At 39.1% G+C, this 18654-nt stretch overlaps 1 protein-coding gene and 1 non-coding gene across 3 annotated transcripts; both read right to left on the bottom strand.

The window, feature by feature from the left end:
- Nucleotides 1-557: 557 nt before the first annotated feature.
- On the bottom strand, nt 558-630 carry TRNAF-GAA (transfer RNA phenylalanine (anticodon GAA)). Its single transcript has one exon. It is a non-coding gene; the product is annotated as a tRNA-Phe (tRNA).
- Nucleotides 631-4706: 4076 nt separating this feature from the next.
- On the bottom strand, nt 4707-18528 carry TGDS (TDP-glucose 4,6-dehydratase). 2 transcript variants are annotated; one of them, XM_053936115.1, is made up of 12 exons: nt 18426-18528; nt 16690-16756; nt 16208-16276; nt 14432-14522; nt 13323-13465; nt 11765-11863; nt 10875-10934; nt 9270-9313; nt 8821-8986; nt 8195-8253; nt 6212-6309; nt 4707-5841 (listed from the first exon to the last, which is right to left on the bottom strand). In XM_053936115.1, exons 1-12 carry the CDS (start codon nt 18491-18493, stop codon nt 5741-5743), a joined length of 1065 nt encoding a protein of 354 aa, XP_053792090.1. In that variant the 5' UTR covers nt 18494-18528; the 3' UTR covers nt 4707-5740. The 2 variants fall into 2 exon arrangements, with proteins under 2 accessions (XP_053792090.1, XP_053792089.1); XM_053936114.1 differs by having other exon boundaries at nt 18187-18497.
- Between the last annotated feature and the right edge of the window lie 126 nt (nt 18529-18654).

Here is an 18654-nt window from a genome sequence, read left to right as displayed (position 1 = left end):
AACGGTGAAATTAATTACCAGCTTTCCTGGCCTCGAAGCTATTCCTTTGGCATTTCGTGAAGTAAAATAGCTTCAGCCATCTATTCACAGTGGAGGTGAGGTCCGGGAAATTTTGAACTGCGTTTCAGATTTTGAAGAAGCAACCTCTAATGGTCCCTGTCCCAGTTCCCCAGAGCCACTGTTTCCCCCTCTGTCCCTTCCCTCCCGGTCACCCCGCTCCTCACGCAGTTTCACTTTCTCTTCTGTCGTTCCCTGCCGCCGTGAGATAGCGAAGGGGAGAGGAGGGACCGGGAATGAAGCTCGCTGCTTTCATTTCTTCCACCCTAAATAAAAAGCCTAAACTTAGAGGAGCTGAAAAGGGAAGCGGAAAGGTAGGGCACGCTGCGCCAGGAGCGGCGCTGTCGGTACGAGGCCGGCAAGGCAATTTCCAGGTGCTGCACAAGCCCCGGGACAGGCGGGCCGGCTCCTGCAGCGCGCTCCCAGCCCGCGGGCCGGCCCCGCAGCAGCAGCCGCTCGCCACCTCCCGGGCAGAGCGAGGAAAAGGGAGAAAACGGTTCTGCCGAAACCCGGGATCGAACCAGGGACCTTTAGATCTTCAGTCTAACGCTCTCCCAACTGAGCTATTTCGGCTGCCGTGGTGCCTTTTTTTCGGTGGGATAGTACTAATCCGTTCTTCTACACCCGTCATCTGCATTCAATGGTCTAAGTAAGATAGATGTTATTAGCCCTGTGGCGCTGGATGCCACAGACGAGTCAATGACGGGTCCCCGCAAACAAAATTATGCCGTAAGCCAAAGGCAAATCAGCAGTAACACAATATTATGCATATACAAACATCTATGCACAAGACACACGTCAGAGTGAAGGTGTTTTGGCAGTGGCTCCCTGGATTATTGGGGGAGGTAACAGGAACTAGAACATTATGTGAGACTCAGGAGCATTAAATTGGCAACATTTTACCTTCAGATTTCAGGGATTTTATTTTAAAGCCTGACAAAATGTGTGCAGGGATGTTGGTGTCATAAAAATACATGACCATGAAGGGCACCTGCACCTTCTTGTGTCCATGGTCTTCCACCGGAGAAGCTCCCTGTGTCCACATAAATCACAAATCCTAAGTAGTGTAATAAGAAAAAACAGTTTACATTCACGTTGTTGATTAGGCATTGATTTCAACAGGCAACCGGTAGCACATACCTGCGGCTACAGGGAAAAGGTGGAGGATGCATCAGAGTGCCCACGTTAGTGCCTGTCATGGGCACTGACATCTCAAGTTTGTGCTGATTTGCACAGCCCCTGGTCTAGCAAAAGCCACCTGTGAGGGCATCTCCTACTCACTCTTTCTGCACACTCTGAGGGGAGAGAGGCTGCTTTGCAGAATTGTCCCCTGCTGCTCCCTCCTGTTAGTAAAAACACCAAGACTCTCTTCCATAGTACTAGAGGAATTTAACAAACCCCTCCTTTTTCAAGTGGGGAAGAAGCAGTCTCAGCCCAGGCCAGCCATGTGAATATTTGGTGACATAAATCACCCTGTTTCCTTTTATTTTCAGAGAGTATTTTTCCTCACGTTATCCTACATTTGTGAGTTCTTCAGGAGTCGATATATTTTCAGGAGTCAAATACCTGTTTTCAGAAGTACAAAGGCTGAGGACTGAGCCAGCAGTTTAGTGACTGAAACCAAAAACCTTCACCAAACAGATTCCATTAGGGAGAGGTTAAAAAAATCCACCCACACTTGTGCTTAAGAGGTGTGTGAACAACATACTGACACAAAATCTCATCTTCTCATGATTTTCTGTTGCCACTGGCAATGATTGTTTTGCTGAGAAATGATGAATGTAATCCCTTAAAAATAATGTCTCCTACTGATGCAGCTAACACAATCTGTGATCTTTGGTGCAGATAAACTCCAAATGTGTCACGGCATGCACAGACTTATTGACTTAAGAGTTTTAATACATTACCACAACAATCAGAGGTACTGTGGAGCAATGGGTTATTCCAATTCTTATTTTTAGAAATCTCTGTTTTGCCAGGTGAAATGGAAATTACAATGGGAATAAAAACAAAAACTAAAGGTAATGCAAAACAAAATTAAATAAAAGAGAAGGACAATTCAGTCTCAGACATAGCATATTCAATAAAAGAGTCAGCTTTTCCCCTAACAGAATTTGGCAAGGGGGTTTGTATTAAAAGTTCCTCCTTCTGTAGAAAGATATTTGCATTTCATGCCTGTCTAATGAGCGTAAGAACAGTTTCGGCAAAATGGAGCATTATGAGTCAAAAAAACCACAAACCAACAAAAAAAACCTCCACATTTTTCACCCACAGTCTTTCTCCTACATCAAAGCAAGTACAGGGTGGACAAACTAAAGGTATTTTCTAGTCCATCATCTTATGACAGTGTAAACCAGCTTAAACCACAGCTGACACCCCTTACTGCAAGCAGCACACAAATTTAACCAAGTGCCAAGGTCAGACCAGAGAAAATCTTGGAGAAAGTAAGGGTTCTCTTTGTTGCACAAAGTGGAGCTGATACACACACATCACAAACACACCACAGGCCACTGCTGGCAGTGTAAGCTGTGGCTGCCCCATCCCTGGCAGTGCTCAAGGCCAGGTTGGATGAGGCTCTGTGTCCCTGCACATGGCAGGGGGCTTGAACTAGGTGATCTTTAAGGAACTTTCTCAGCTGAACCACTCTGATTCTGCGAGTATAGACAGCCCTGCCTCAGCTGCCCACTTCAATGTCTTCCAAATCCTTTCATCCTGCTGGCAAGGGATACACTGAATAGCAGCTGTGGTACACCAAGACAGTGAGGTAGCAATGTTGGTCTTCCCCAATGCACAAGGGATTTCAGGAGCTGCTTCCCAAAGATCTGATCCAATTCAGAACAGCAATCCCCAGTTAACTTCCCAAGTTCCTGACAGAACCTGAATCAAAACCTTTGCCAAAATCCAGCCCTTGTTCCTTAGAAAGTTTTGGCAGTTAAGTGAAATACACGTTTATTCAATTTATTTTCTTACTGGTGTACCTCACTTTGCTCTGTGACACAAACCTTGAAAGAATAGACTGAAAGGTTACAGTGTTCACAGTATTTTACATCACTACCTCTGCCTTCTCCAGAAATGCTTCCCAGTAAAATCAGTGAGAAATAAAACCTGAAAGCATCACACTTCTCCACACTGACAGTTCACTAGTTGATCCTTTGTCCTTTTCTTCCTACAGAAGCCAGAAGGCTAATGGCAAAATAAGCTGTTTTCTATAACCGAAAACACTTTTCCCTGTGAAAGAAATGATCCTACCAGATTACTCACCCGCTAAGAAAATCTGATCTACAGCAAAGTATCTCAAAGCAAAAGCCTCCTACATTTCTAATATATATACATTTCAATATTTTAAAATGCGCATTTATTTATATATTTACAAGTAGTAACACAAAAACAAAAATCTCAAACACTTGGATGAATTAAATCTTCAAAGACATTTAAATAGGCTAGAACAGCTTTCACTAAAAATTAATAGATCCTATTGAAAATCCACTCCAGGTAATATCATTTCTCTGGATAGTCATTTAAATATCTATGCTTGCATCTTCAGCATCTATACAGCAAGAAAAACTTTCAAAAGTTCTGTTCAATAAACCAATCACCCCCTATTGTTTTCTTCTGTGTATTTCTGATAACACTGTTTTTAGTGTTCCAAAGACACTGTACCTATTTTCAAAGGTTTAAAATATTTTTAAATTAAGGTTTATGCATGTTTAAAATAGTAAGGTTTTAGTTATCTGTAATCTCTACTCTTAAAAAACACAACACAGTCAGTTTTCCAGTATAAGGAGATGTGAAAGACACATTTTCATGCAACCCACTCAAAGCAGCTGTCATAGCAATCACAAATACAGCTAAGACAGATCTTTCCAGCACCTTAGCTGTTTCTGGTACTGACAGAACAGTAAGATGGATATCGTAAGGAAGGACGCACATTGTAAGGAAGCCATATATCAAGAAAAGTACAAAAATTAAGGAAATCTTTGAATATAGTCAGCAACGTGTGTTTTGACAATGACATTTCAGTGATTCATCCATAGAAGCACATCTGGTAAGCCAAGTATGTGACAGATAAGTACATACGAAATCCTGTAACTTCTGTCTGTCCCAAATGGAAATTTTTACTTCCAAATCAAGCATCAGCAACTGCTACACAATTCTAGTATTATTATCCCACTGTGCCACAGAAAACTCACCTTCAATAACAGGCTCCTAGACTTTAAAACACTTGGCACTGCAGTGAGCCTAGAAACTTCCCGGTTAGCCTTCTTTTAGAGTGAGTCTTGCCAACCACAAGTGGCACTTTTTCAACAGCACCATGCACCACAAGAGGTGTGATGAAGTTGGGAACACTTGTGTTTCAAGAGCTATATCCCAGTTTCTGAGACCCTTTAGAAGTCACAACTTTTTCTGAGTATACCACAGCATCCCAGTCCTGTGCCACTTGCAGCTCTGCCCAGGGGCCACAGAGGATCAGGGACTGGGTCAACTACAGAAGCTGAAGTGATAAAACCAAGAACAGTGGTCCTTTTTATGTTTGCCAGACCACCTCAAAGACAAAAAAGTGAAGGTAATTTTTTCAGGATAGAGGAAGAGCTAAGAAATATTAAAAACAAAAAAACCCACCATCTACTTTTTCAGCAAGTTCTTCTGAATTAAGAGAAACCAGTTACACCATATTTATTACTAAATCAACTTTGAACAGGGTTCATTGACATATTTCTAGAATTACAGGTTTTTTCTTAATTTTATATTAAAACTCAAATATTGTTTTATCTTTAAAATGTTTATTACAGAAAAAATGTTGATACACTGCATTGATTAAGGTCTGCCAACCCACAATTCACAGCTAAAGAAGAGTTTTAAAGAATTTTCTCCATAAGTAGCCTTCATATCACAGGAAGTAAGATCATTGGAATGTTAACTGTGTTCCAGTATTTCAAGTTTGCTATAATTATAGTGAAGAAAAAGGAGTTAACATGTAATAGACAGTAATACAGTAAAAGGAGTACAAAGTTTAAGGAAATACTTCTGGAAACCTCAGCGAGAACACCTGCTACTTCTTGACATCATTCCCCCCTTGTTCCCCTTAAAAAGGGGCATTTAAAGTTATAGAGTAGGTAAGTTTAATCAGTCAACTACAAAAGCTAGAAGTGCACCAGCAGAGAAATGGACGGACCCATACAGGTGCTGTGTCCAGCTTTTGTCAATCAATTTATAGTCTCCAAAAAATATATCATTTTTCCCCTTGATTAAAAATAAAACCCAATTATTTGAAGTGACAAAAAATCATATATATTACACTGTAAAAACAAATAGAGACAAATTATTCCAGAACTAAAATAAATTTAACTCCAAGTCCCAAAAGCTGCAATCACAGTTAATTATTCTTAATAAGGGAGATTTTACTTCAGTACACTAATTTATAACATTATAAATATTCTTCACTCCATACAGTTTTTTAAAATCAATACCTAGTGAGAATAGAGTATTGCACCAAAAGCTGAAACTAAGATGTTCAACTTATAAAGTGCTGAAACCATTCCAAAGTTGTGCCATACTGTGGTTCTTTACTTGTCATGGTTCATGTATCTTGAATATATCAAGAGTCCAGTGAGGCCATTTGATTGCAGGCTTTGAAGAGAAGACCATATGAGGTAGAAAAAACTCCTTCAGGTTCTGTGCCACGCTATGGACCACTGAGCTGGGCAAACGGGTCTGTCACAGGAAAGGGTTCCAAAGCTTTCTCCGAGTTTTTCCAGTTGTGGAAATTTTCTCTGTACCATTCAACTAATATGGAAAGAATGTTGATGAGTCAAGCTGACCAGAGATAACAGGGAAATCCAAATATTCCACAGATGTAAGTCTAACAACATACTAATTGTTCTTTATGGAAGTTTTTAAGCCATAATAATACAAAAATCTAGTTTAAACTTTTTAAGTTCTTTATGCAAGACTTATTCTAGCACTAAAAAGTGATTATCTTTTTTCTTTTATGTCATGTAAATTCACTATTTAGAAAGCAGCCAATTTATGTAAAATTCAAGTGTTACATTCAATCTCTTCAGCTTCTCATTAACTAACCTATATATCCATTTCCCCCTTTTCCCTCTCCCTCCTCCCATCACTCCTAACTCAGTGTAAAAGTCACCAGTCTTACTTGTTTTCGTTATTCCTTCTTTCCAAGGCACTTTGGGTCTCCATCCTAAGTTGTGCATTTTTTCTGAACTCATTGGATACCTCAGGTCATTTGTAGGCCTGATGAAGTATAATGCACACAATCTGATTATGCTACTTCCTTAATTAGAGATGCAGTACTTCACACTGTCTTCCAAGGAACATTAGATATGCTTCAATTTTGAAAATTCCCATCAACATAAACAAGTTGCATTCCCTTCAAAAATATGTGGCAGCTGAGTGCAGCTACAACAACACAATTCAGTTTGTACAGTCAACTACTTGAAATTGACTAGACTAAATATTAATTAGTATTTTACTGGCACAAAAATGAACACAAAAATCACTGCCAATGCATTTGTGCAAATCAGTGCATTTGCAACACAGAGCCAGCATTTTCTAATATTAGCATTTACATTTTTTATCCTGAAAACCCACAAACTTACACATATTTCAAATTTAAAACACACAGGCTTCCAAAGGGACATCATTACAGTGGCTCATTAGCTACATGAACTTTGTAATACTGAATATGCAGAATCCCAAGCTGCAAGATTCAACACAGAAAGATACATCTGATATTTAAGCATGGCAGAAATTTTCACTTACACAGTCTGGTAGCCTAGTCTAGTATCCTGCACTACTGGCATTGGCATATTGAATAGTCAAGGTACATGTGCAGGCACAAACAAAGCACTTATCACTGTTACGGTCACATGCTAATCTCAAGCAGAAGCAGAACTAATTTTTCCATAGCAAGTAACCCCCATGACCTTTAAGTCACTCATTATAGAATTATATAGTCATAAATTAGGTATATTAACAATTTCTGATAAGACCTCAACACTCCTGAAACACATATTCCTATGTGGTTCGTTTTCCCAAGCCCATTTATGTTTAAACATTAGCAGACAGGGCCCAATACACACAAAGAAACATCTCAAAGTGAATTACACTGAGAACTCCTAAACACTCACATCATGTGAGCCAAAGGCAATTTGTTCAAAGTCCTCTAATACATTGAGGCAGGATTTTGAAGAACATTTCCTTTTAAAAACAAAAGTTAGCACATTTTTAAAGACACTTCAGTTGCCATGATAACAATCTAAACGTGAACAGAAAGTGAAAATTTTAAAGGCCATAATACTTAACTGCTATCAGTAGACACATCATTCCTAATCACTCTGGAGAGAGTGATATCTAAAGTAAGCAGAGATTCATTGTTGCTGCAGAAAAGAAATGGATATAAAAGAGCAGAGCCAAACCAAGCCTGAAATTAAGGACGGAAACACACAGCAAAAGCATATCTATAAAAGCTACCCATTTTTCCACTGCCCTAACTTTGGTACCTTAGAGCTTTACAGCTACTTTTGAGATAGCAGCTTCAGCTTGAGATAGAAATCTAAAGCTAACTACACTCCACAGGCACATATTTCTGCCTGTGGAGACTGGGTTTTACGACAAAGTATATCTAAGTTTGAATTAGTCACATTAATGCCAAAATACTAAAGCTAAGCGAGAGATGATGGGATTCATCTCACTCAGTGATGATGAATAGAAAATACACTGAATAAACTGTTGGAACTACCAAGAAGGAAAGATTTTAGTTGCTCTGTAAAATTTTTCCTCTTCCCAGAGCAAACATCAGTAATGACAAGTATGAAGAATGTCTGAAGACAGAGATTAGCATTACATTTTCGCCTTCAAGACATTCGTTCTGACCTACAGATCTGAATAAATGAAACACCTGTTTTTTTATACTGAACCCTGATCATAGATGTCAAATCCACTAGCAAAAAAAAAAAAAAAAAAAAAAAAAAAATTAAGGAAACAAAACAGCTCTTAGTCCGTCAAAAGAGCAGAAACACTTCCACAAAATACTATTTGGTTAAGCGTCTCAGAAAACCTGCCGAACAAAACTATCCTGCATTTGCAGCACATCCTGCATGTCCTCCACATTCCTCACCTGTCTTTGACATAATCCATCCAGTGCTCCATTTCAGACTCTGAACTGGTCTTCTTTATCTTTCAAGGAAAAAAAAAAAAAAAAAAACAAGTATCACTCCCATGCATCTTGGGCTATCTAAATATGTATTTAAAAACCATTTTTTTTTCTTAACAAACTTAAATCTTGTTTAAAACCCCTACCAAATTAAAAAAAACACCAAATAAAATAAACCACAAACAGAAATGGTCTTTTGTATACTGAGTCTTCAAACCACCAAAATTATGTAGAACATCTCCAACTTATCTCCTTCATCCAGAGCAATGCCAGAACATCCATAATTCAACTGTTAGATTTTAATAGTGCCACATTCTCAGACCAAAAACTAAAGCAGTCAGCATGGAAAAAAATGGTAATTAAGCATTATGCCCATCAGGATAACTGACACAGCAGCCCAACACAGGATAGCCCATACTGCAAACTTACACAGTCCAGATGCCACAGAAAGGGTAGCACATCATTCTGCTGCAAGGATCTTCCAACACCCACCACAAGTCTAAGCTCTTTCAGAGCTACAGAAGGTCTGTGTAATTATTCATATGTGCAATGAAGACCAGTAAAGAAAAGCATCAGAACACTTTACTCACTAAATGGATTAGCTCCTTAGCAAGCTGGGCAATGGACATCTCAAAGTTAGTTCCAATGTTATAAATTTCACCTGGTTTCCCCTCCTTCAGGACAGTAAGGAATGCTTCTACCACATCAGTTGCATAAAGGAAATTCCTTCTCTGAAGTCCAGAACCATGAATACAGCTTAAGACAAGAAAAAGACAAAAAAGTATTTTTAGTCCTCAAATAGTTACATTCAATTTACCGGACTGTGTTTTGAGCAGTTTTGCTGTTAAATAGGTGCCTGAAGGCACCTATTTAGTAGCTGACATGCAAACAATCCTTTACTTTAAGGAAATCCTGCTATTAAAATAAGTGGTTCAGAACTTTGTTATATAATTATCATTTTACAAACTAGCACAGATTTATAACTGCAATTACAGTTTTATAGAACAAATACTACCAAAAAAAAAAGTGAGTTACCTACCATTTTCTGTTCTGTTGCAACAAAGATATAAACTTTGGAATAACCTAAGGAATTGAACAACAACAAAAAAATTACTCCACTATTTCAGAAGCTGTTATTCTACAAAGAATGAGAAACTTCAACAGTTATGTAGCATTAAGTATTTTAATAAGATCCTTTAAATATTTCTAAGTATTATTAAATATAATGAAAGAATATATCAAGCCTAGAAACTGCAGGGATTTTGGTTTGTAAGAGCGGGTGCCTCTATTGTATTGTAAACCTTATCTTTCTGGCTGTTACAAATGTAACAGTTTTTCAAAAATAAAAGAAGTTTCCATTACTTTTGCACACAGCAGTGCATCAGTCTAACTAGAAATAATTATTACCAACTGTTCAGAACAAGGTTTAAACATCCAGCAAACTGCAGTAAATCTAGAACCAAAGAGTTGTTAAAATAGTTAATTTTGGAAGAGAATCAGAAAATTTTAAGATAACATGGACAAACACAGATCAAGTGACAGTGTGCTTGCTGCACAAAGATTTACATTATGTTCATCTAAAAGCTTAGATCCATTCATAATGCCATAGATAATTCAGAACAGTTGCCCCCACTATTAAAGTCCTTAAATTGAAGCCATTAGAAAACTACTCAAATTACTTAAATTTAACTTCCTACTCTAAACAGAGGAGCAGAATACTAGATAAAACTAAAGATTCATGTAGCCTTGTGCTGTATTTTTAGCAGTAACTAGAATTTGGTATGTGAAGAAGAATATATGCAAGTCAAAAGCAAGCAAATACTACACCCTTAACAATCATGCAACCTGTAGCAAGGCAATGAAAAATGTACTCTAAAAGCCATTGCTTATCCACATGCAATAATGCAGGTGAAAATAAATTTATTTGGGAAAAAAAACCACAAAATGTAAAAAGCAATTTAAATTAAAAAACACCTCCATAGAACTGTAAAATATAGCTACATTTTCCACCAGTTCCAAACTCCAAAGAGTACATGTGATGCTTACTTTCATTTCAACAGTGTATTTCCATTCATTAACCAAGCAGATTCAGGTATTGACTTAAAAAGGCAACTCCTTCATACAAATAACTGTTTTAAATAGTTACCCTGCAAGGTCTGTATGAACACATGCAAAGACAAGTCACTTTACACTACTTCTCACCTTCTATATGAATGTTACAGTTTCATCTTACTTATTTTCTATAAGTATTTTCTATATTTTTCCCTTTCTATACCAGACACTGTATTCTCAGTTTACTTTTTGAAATGTTTCCCTTAGTTATTGAACACTCACAATTACAGAACATGATGTGAGTTAATGTAATTTGTAGGGGAACTCTGTCAAAATATCCTTTGAAAAATAGAAAAATTACAAAACAAAGTTGCTGTTATGAAATTAATTTAAACTACAAGTCTTTAATTGAAGCTTTATCAACAATCAAAAAATACGTGTTCAGGATAAGACACATTAGTGTTAAGCTCAAAATATATAATCACACGTTAATTGCAGGAAAGTCATCCCATGCACATGAGAAAAAAGTAACATCACTGCAACCCTGAATTCTGGTACACTGGAGCTCAGAGTAAAGCACAGTTTTACTCACTTTTTCTGGATACTGATGTGGTCCATAAACATTACTGCTCCGTGTGATGACAACTGGGAACTGAAGAGCATTAAAAATACATGTGATTACATAAGGCGGCATATACCAGTAAAAATCAGTACCTTCCTGCTGATAATAAACAAACCAACACATGCACAGTGATTACTCAAAAATCTGCAAGCCCTTACAAATGTTATTGAATTAAGCTCTCTGCATTTCTGTTGAACAGGCAAGGGCCTCCAGCCTTCTCAGCCTGTTAGGAGCATGACAAATGTTTGAAATCTCTCTTACTCTGGAACCACCACAGGACATGGCATATGTGTATCTGGTTGACTGAAGACTGGCTTATTCCTACTTATTCCAATATGTCTCACAGGTCATTAACCTCCTATTCTTGTTCACTTTATAGCCAAAGCATCATATATCAAGAACAGAAGTCCAAAGTATCCAAAATATTAAATGTGTTTACTTAAACAAATTTGACTAGCAGAGCTTTTTCTTTTTTTTTCCTTTAGCTATAAGCCTAGTCTTAAGACAATTTGAATTATGCATGTTCTACTTCTGTGTAATACTTTTGTATTCCTGCAAGCATAGCAGTGTTTTTTAAATTCCTAATGTTCTCTTTGACCATTTTATCAAAGTACATGTTTAAATATTACAGTTCAGATTTAAAAAACAAAACTTAAAAAACATCTGACCTGTCCCCACTGTTTTGCAGTGTATCTTCATAAGTTATTGGTGGAGATTCTCTAACACATCCAGACTACAAGACCAACAATAAGGAAAGAGGTGGCACTGTGTGGACTAGTACTAATTTTTCTTTTATATTCTTACGGACATAATACAAACAATTACAGACTTCAGAGTTTTTGAAGCTTCCTTGGACTTACTTGGTACCTTTCCCAATAAGACTGAACAAAACACTCTGCAGCTGCTTTAGAGGAGGCATAGGGATTTGTCGGACGTTTTGGTGAGGATTCATCAAATTCCTAAAATGAAAAGAAAAATTTGCATTGCTCTATTTCTTTTGCCCAGATAAGCCTTAAAGTTACAAAAGAAATAAAACCCCCTAAATATCCAAGCACATCAGTCTAACAAAGTCCCCTTACAACAGAAGGCCATAACAAAAGACAACCTATTTACTGAAAAATAGAAGGCAGATAGATTACCAGCAGTAATATTTTTATACTTGTAACAGAGTTACCTCACAGCAGCAGGTCCTCAGATTTTTATCTTATTAAATAATCACTCTTGCTACAGAGAGATTTAATACTTTTCAGGTTCATTGCCTTAGAGAGCAACTGGACCACCACTAGCAAATTCAGCCCTAAATAAAAGGGGTTTTCTCTCAAATTTTTGTGTAACTTTATTTCTGTAAAAAATGTAGAATTGCAACCCAAAAATATCCAAAGCAAGGCTTCAACAATTCTGACCAGTTCCAGAACAGGTATCTTCCAGACTATCCTGACACTTTAATCTACTTCTCACTTGAAGGGAGAAAAAAACAAACCAAAAGAAAGAGGGATACTACACAACGTGCAATTGGTAACAATCACCTTCATGTGATTAAAACACTCACTGTTCTTGTCCAACCTTTGCCTCTGAAATTAAATGGCCTTCTGCCCCTCAAAAAAAACTCTATGAGAACTTCTAGTGTGATTCACAAAGAGAAGAAAAAACAGACTAAAGTTCTCTTTTCAAGGCCCAGAGACAGAAAAATTTCACTTGAAGGTATCATCCAAGCCACGGGTCTACACACGAGAAAACATCATCCTTAGGTATCATAAAAGCCTACAGATGGAAGTTGTGTTGAAGGAACTGATAAAGACACTGTGATACTAAGAAAGTGCACAGAACTCTTCTGAAGTACACTACTCCAGGGACTATGGCAAAAGGCTCCTTGACTTTATTCATGCCTTTAAAAAGATGAACATGCATAATTTGCCTTTCTACTGAGCTAAATCACATTTCCTGAATTAAGGTCAGGTATAAATTCTCAAAAAATCAAAGATCTGCTCATAACAACAAGAAACATCTGAATATTTATTACAGTAATACAGGAATTGTTTTCTATTTGAATTGTCACTACCTACAGTTCCGTTAATATTTTAGCTAGACTGTAAAGCAGTTCCCCGCCTGTTAAGCTGTGCATATTACTGAAGTCTCATGAATGCTCCAGGACAAAACCTGAATAATACACTTCTTTATACTATCTCTGAGGAGTAGTGACACCATTAATGACCCAAATCTCACTGCTTTAGACAATAAACATTCAATATAAAACAAGTTATGAAAAAAAAAAAAGTACAATTTTGATATTCAGCTTTCTAGAAGCTACCAGTACTTAAAGTCAAACATTTAGAGAGGCCAAGTAAAGTTAGACTCAACTTTGTTTTCACTATTAAAAGCAGGTAAACTAGAAAAATCCTCATGCATTTTCAAACTCACCTCATCAGTGCTACCTCCATATACTTCATCTGTGCTAACATAGACAAACTTCTCCACGTTGGCTTCATGCGCAGCAGCAACCAGCACATTGGTGCCATAAACGTTCACGTAGGTGAATTCCAGGGCATGCCAAAATGAAAGATCTACATTAAAAAATGCAGACAATTCTGATTAAATTTAGGCAAGATAGGGCTATCGGTTCCACTGACAGCTGCAATAAAGACCTATCAGAGAGCAAGGTCCTTATTAAATTAAGGCACCTTCTACACTTGAAGACAAAAATCCTTGTTCTCAAAAAGAGGCTGGAATCATGAGCAAAAGCTTGTTGGTTATGGATTTTTTTAATCTAAAATAGCATTGGCTAAGTACAGTAAGAAAAGTGTCATTCAAAGACAATTGTCTTTGAATGGGTCCATATGCCTGCAAGATGCAGTCACATGGACCCATGACTAATAACTCAGCAGTAGCTGTTTTGACTCTTACAACTGTTCCCCTGACCTAATGACTTTGTACCTATCAAATCTGACAATTTCAAGAAGTATTTTCCTGGAGAATTCTTTGAGGATTTCTTCTTATGATAGATGGAATATGGTGCAGATTGTACTGACTAACAGTGATACTGAAAAGCAGCCATCTGAAATAGGTACTTTATAATTAATTCTCTCTTTTTAGCACAGAGACAAGATTTCAGTGTGATTTATGCCTAATCCTTCAGCTTTCACGCTGTTTTTTCATGTGACATTGGAGCCAATTAAGTAAAAACATCAGACTATGTACAAAGCCCCTCTCCACTGTCTTTACGACTCCGTCAGTACATTGTCAGCTACGTGTGAATCTAGATAGAATTTTAAAATGTAATGCAGACAAAGAGGTATATTACCATTTATGTGCAATGAAAACAAGGCAACAGTTATTAGATGAAGAACTTTTTAAATCAAGGCTGTGAATCCCTCTGAGTTATAAAGGCCACCAGATGCTCAGTCATGTGATTTGTAGAGACAAATTGGATCCTTGGTTTATATGAAGGGAAAAGACAAAAGGTATACTGGCATATATTTCAAGCAGGTATAGCCATGGAAAACAATACCAAAATGTGCAGCAATGCTCACCTACATGTGTTTGGGCTGCAAAATGAAGGACTATATCTATCTTCTCAGTTTCAAAGAGCTGCTTTATAAAATCAGGTTCACAAATATCTCCCTAAACAGGAAAGAAAAAAAGAAAGGGCAAATTATTTTTGATAGAAAACACCTTCCCTTTATACTAAGTGTCACATAAGAAACCATTACAAAGGGAACACAGGATACAAACAGCACTATCAACTGAGCTCTGGGCCACTTATCAATTCCATGTCTAAAATAAGACCATACATAAAATTTCACCCATTTTTTTTTTAAATCCTCAACGAAACTTACTTCAGAATTTATATTACTATTAACATTAGAAATAACAATGTGTCCGAAAATATATACAACAAAAGTACAGCGTGGAGCTCCAGCACTGAGGCTGAAATGCCAAGTTCCCAGATCAAGTAAGAGTTCCCAGTCTGGCAAGCTGGCAGGGACATCTAGTGGCACTACAAAAGGAGAAGTGGATTCCCACTAAAGAGGATTAGATTATATCTAGCAAGGGCTTTGCTGCTTGCCATTTATTCCAGTGATTTATTTTTAACTGACGTATTTTTTAAAAAATATGTTATTCTGAACAAAATGGGTAGCTACTGAATTTTTTTAACTGAAATTCAAGCTTAGTACACCTCTGCTGAACAGCAACAGAAATTGTGATTAAAATGTATCTTTCATTCAGCCCCTGTGTCAGATTTTCTAAACTTACTGCTCTACGTTCCAAAACAGACTTCCTTTCTACAGTACCACTAGAGAATACATCCTTCTTGCTGTCTCCTAAGGTCAGTACCAATGTTACAGTTCTAATTATAAGGGTTGCACATTAGAAATTATCTTTTCCAGCACATTTTTTTCCTGTCAGTGTAAACTGCTTGGTTGCATACCAGCTGGATGTTAAGCTGTGATCAACTGTCCCTAAAAACCAAAAACAGAAACAAATAACCCAAATACACACCCCAAACAAAACAAAACAAACAAAAAAAAAAACAACAAAAAAAAAAACACAGTGAAAAATTGGAATTATTTATACTGATGTAAGTTTTGTGACAAGAGATTCCTACCCTTTTCAAAAGCAGTATAGCCACATCACTCCTAGTTACTGTTCCCCTGCTTCACATAGGGATCTGCCTGTTTAAAGGATATCTTGTAGAACTCCAAGCTCTCCCCAGCAATTAAATGTTAACTCCTCAGGTAACAAGGCTTTCATACTGTATTCATACATTTCATATTGCACACTGGAAACAATCAAAGACCTTAGGAAAATAGCCAAAAAGCCACTTCGGTCATGTTGAAACTGCACACACGTGTATGTCAAACAGACTGTCCCTTTCCTCACATGCAACTTTTATCCCAAAAGCTCAGATATAATCCCTTACTGAAAGAAAGAGGTGGTTCATAAAGACATAAACAGCCATGGGGGTCACCAACAGGTCAGGGCAAGTTCAGCTTCCAGCCTCGCCTGAATCTAAGAAAAAAGGCAAGTTTATATCTACTACCTCTGAGAAAGGTGCTGTTTCAGCAAACTAAACTATATGAATTTCTGAGATGTCCTGCAACCTTGGGCAGACCCCAAGACAGAGAGATGAGTATCAGCACTACCTCTTGTAGACAGGAGGAACCTCAGCATACAAACCCAGCAAGTCCGAATATTGATCTGAACAATAAATCAAAATCCACCTCCTGTCTAAAGGCAAAACTGTGGAAGCATACACCAAAAAATCTGTAAAAAGTCATGTTTTGTGTAAGGGAAGGTTCTATCACCTGGATAAACTTGTAGTTTTCCTTCCCAGAGACAGTTTCAAGATTCTTCAAGCTTGCACAGTAGTCGAGCTAAGGAGAAATACCACACAACATCAGTAAGTGGGCTTCGTGGATACAAAAAGGCTAACTCAAACCCAACCTAACCACTGGAAAGTCTGAGAATAAAGTAAAAACTCATATTAAAAAAAAAAATACTTTGCAAGGAGATGTGAAGCTTTAAAAGCACAAATCTTCAAAAGATATCCTAACTTGTATCTAAACATCTGTTTAAGCAAAAATTCTTAAACAGATGTTTAGAGCTAGAAAAGTTTTGCTCTTTTTCTAACAACAGTTGACTTTTTTTTTTTTTTTTTTTTGCACAGGAACAAATGGAAAATCAAACAAAAACTAACAATAAGCCCTATAAATTTCAACGTATTATAGATTGTGTTGTAAATCACTTAAAACAGTTGTCCATATCAAGAAAGAAAACAAGGTATTACCTTATCCAGATTTATAATCAGATAGTTTGGATAGTTTTTCACAAGAGAGACGACTACATGTGAAGCACTGTAGGATAGAAGAAAAACATATTTTACAATTATATACTTGGCTTTAAGGTAATAAATTACAAATTCCAAATAAATTCAGCATTTTCAAAAGTCTTTGGGGTAAGAAGGGGATATATTCAAGACAAAGACAAATTCAAAGATATACACGTCAACTTTATTCTAATATATATTCTATAATTATCCTAATATTTTCTATACATAAGTGCATATGGTTAAGAAACTAAAAATCAGAATAAAAGTTCATCTTATAACGAAAGAAATCAGCACAGCCCACAGTCACGTAAAAAAACCAAAAAAACTTGTTATATGCTATCTTCAATTGCCACTGTAAAATACTTTTGCACTCTAAAGCTTACATACTAGGTATCAGGGAGAACCAAACAGTCAACACTCCTAACCCACGACAGTGACTGCCATCACTCAAGTCTCTGACACTGCTGCTAGGTGTAAGAAGTGACAACCAGGTGGTAGTGTCCCTTTAGCACGGTCTTATGTAAATGAAGCTCATCCTGAGAGTTCAGGCTAGTTCAGGGTTATTCACACACAGAAATTTAACTCTCACAGCTTCCACACACTGAGGGGCTCCAGATTAAGACAGGCCAGACCGTGCTCTGACTCAAACTGAGCCCACAGCACTGGGGGTTGATAGGGGAATAGCAGCTGGCTCAAAGCCCTGCCACCTTCAACCCAAAGAATCCATTAGGCTGGAAAAGACCTGAGTTCATCGAGTCCAACTTATGACCAAACACAACCTTGTTAACCAGACCATGGCATTAAGCACCATGTCCAGTCGTTTCCTGAACACCTGCAGGGACAGTGACTGCTGACCTCCCTGGGCAGTCCAGTCTAATATCCAGTTATCTCTTCTGTGAATAAATGCATTCTAACGTCCACCCTAAAAGTCCGCAGCCGTACCTTAGACTGTATCCTGTCTCATTTGCTGCCTGGGAAATGAGGCTGAACCCCTCCTGGCTACACCCCACTTCCAGGGAGTTGAAGAAAGCAGTAAGGTTGTTCTGCCTGGAGCCTCAGGCAAAACACCCCCAGCTCCCTCAGCCGCTCCTCATAAGGTTCGTGCTCCAGGCCCTTCACCAGCTCCGCTGCCTTCCTCTGAGCAGCCCCGTCCCGGCTGAGGCCGAGCACCGACTCCCACCGCCAGCACCCCCTTCACCTCCTGGCCGGCCGCAGGCGAAGGACCGCGGGGACAGCCTCCCAGCTCGCTCCCCAGCACTTACCACCCCAGAACCCACGACAAGGGCGAGTCACCAGCAGCCCGTGAGTGAGCGCGGCCCGAGACAGCGGCGCCAAGGAAGCGGCCCGGGACGGGCACAAAGGTGGCGGCACCGCAGGACCCCCGCCCGCCACGTCTCACCCGCTCCCCTGGACAGGAGGCCGGCGGCCCGCTCTGGCCCCGCGGGGCTCACTCACATGAAGCCGGCGCCGCCCGTCACCAGGACCCGCTTCTCGAACAGCGGCGACGCCGCGGGGCCCGCCCGCCCCGACATCGTCCGCGCTTTACGGCGCCGGCCCTTCACTCCCTTTCCCCCACGGCTGCGCGTGCGCAGCATGGACCCGTGGGTTTCACGGGCAGTCGCAGCGCCTGCAAGAGGCTCATTGAAAGATCTCCTTCCTCGCTCCCCGCGCGGCCCCAAGAGCGGAGCTCTCACCGTCTCGGAGGCCACCGACAGCGCGGCGAGCACGGCGTGTGAAAAGGGCCAATGCTGCGCCTCCGCATTCAGCGGCAACTGATGTCCGACTCCGGCTCTCTCAACTTACGGCGGGACCCAGCAACGGGACACGTTGCCGCAGGGGCGGGGCCTGGCGCTCGGTCACGCCCCCAGGTGCTGGCGCGCTCTTTCATTGGCTCTCTCGCCGCTCCCGCCCTCCCGCTCGCGC

This window comes from Vidua chalybeata, chromosome 2 (genome assembly GCF_026979565.1).
Source record: "Vidua chalybeata isolate OUT-0048 chromosome 2, bVidCha1 merged haplotype, whole genome shotgun sequence".
In the NCBI taxonomy this organism is placed as follows: Eukaryota; Metazoa; Chordata; class Aves; order Passeriformes; family Viduidae; genus Vidua; species Vidua chalybeata.
The sequence above is the reverse complement of the archived record's forward strand: the minus strand, read 5'-3'. Positions and strand labels throughout refer to the sequence as shown.

Excerpts from the sequence above, each read along its gene's own strand:
- TGDS (XM_053936114.1), bottom strand. The coding sequence starts at position 18,326 with ATGCTGCGCACGCGCAGCCGTGGGGGAAAGGGAGTGAAGGGCCGGCGC. Across the intron at positions 10,935-11,764 it reads CTTATTGGGAAAGGTACCAA|TTCCCAGTTGTCATCACACG; the intron begins GTAAGTCCAAGG and ends AATGCTCTTCAG. Across the intron at positions 8,254-8,820 it reads CTAAGGAGCTAATCCATTTA|ATAAAGAAGACCAGTTCAGA; the intron begins GTGAGTAAAGTG and ends TTTCCTTGAAAG.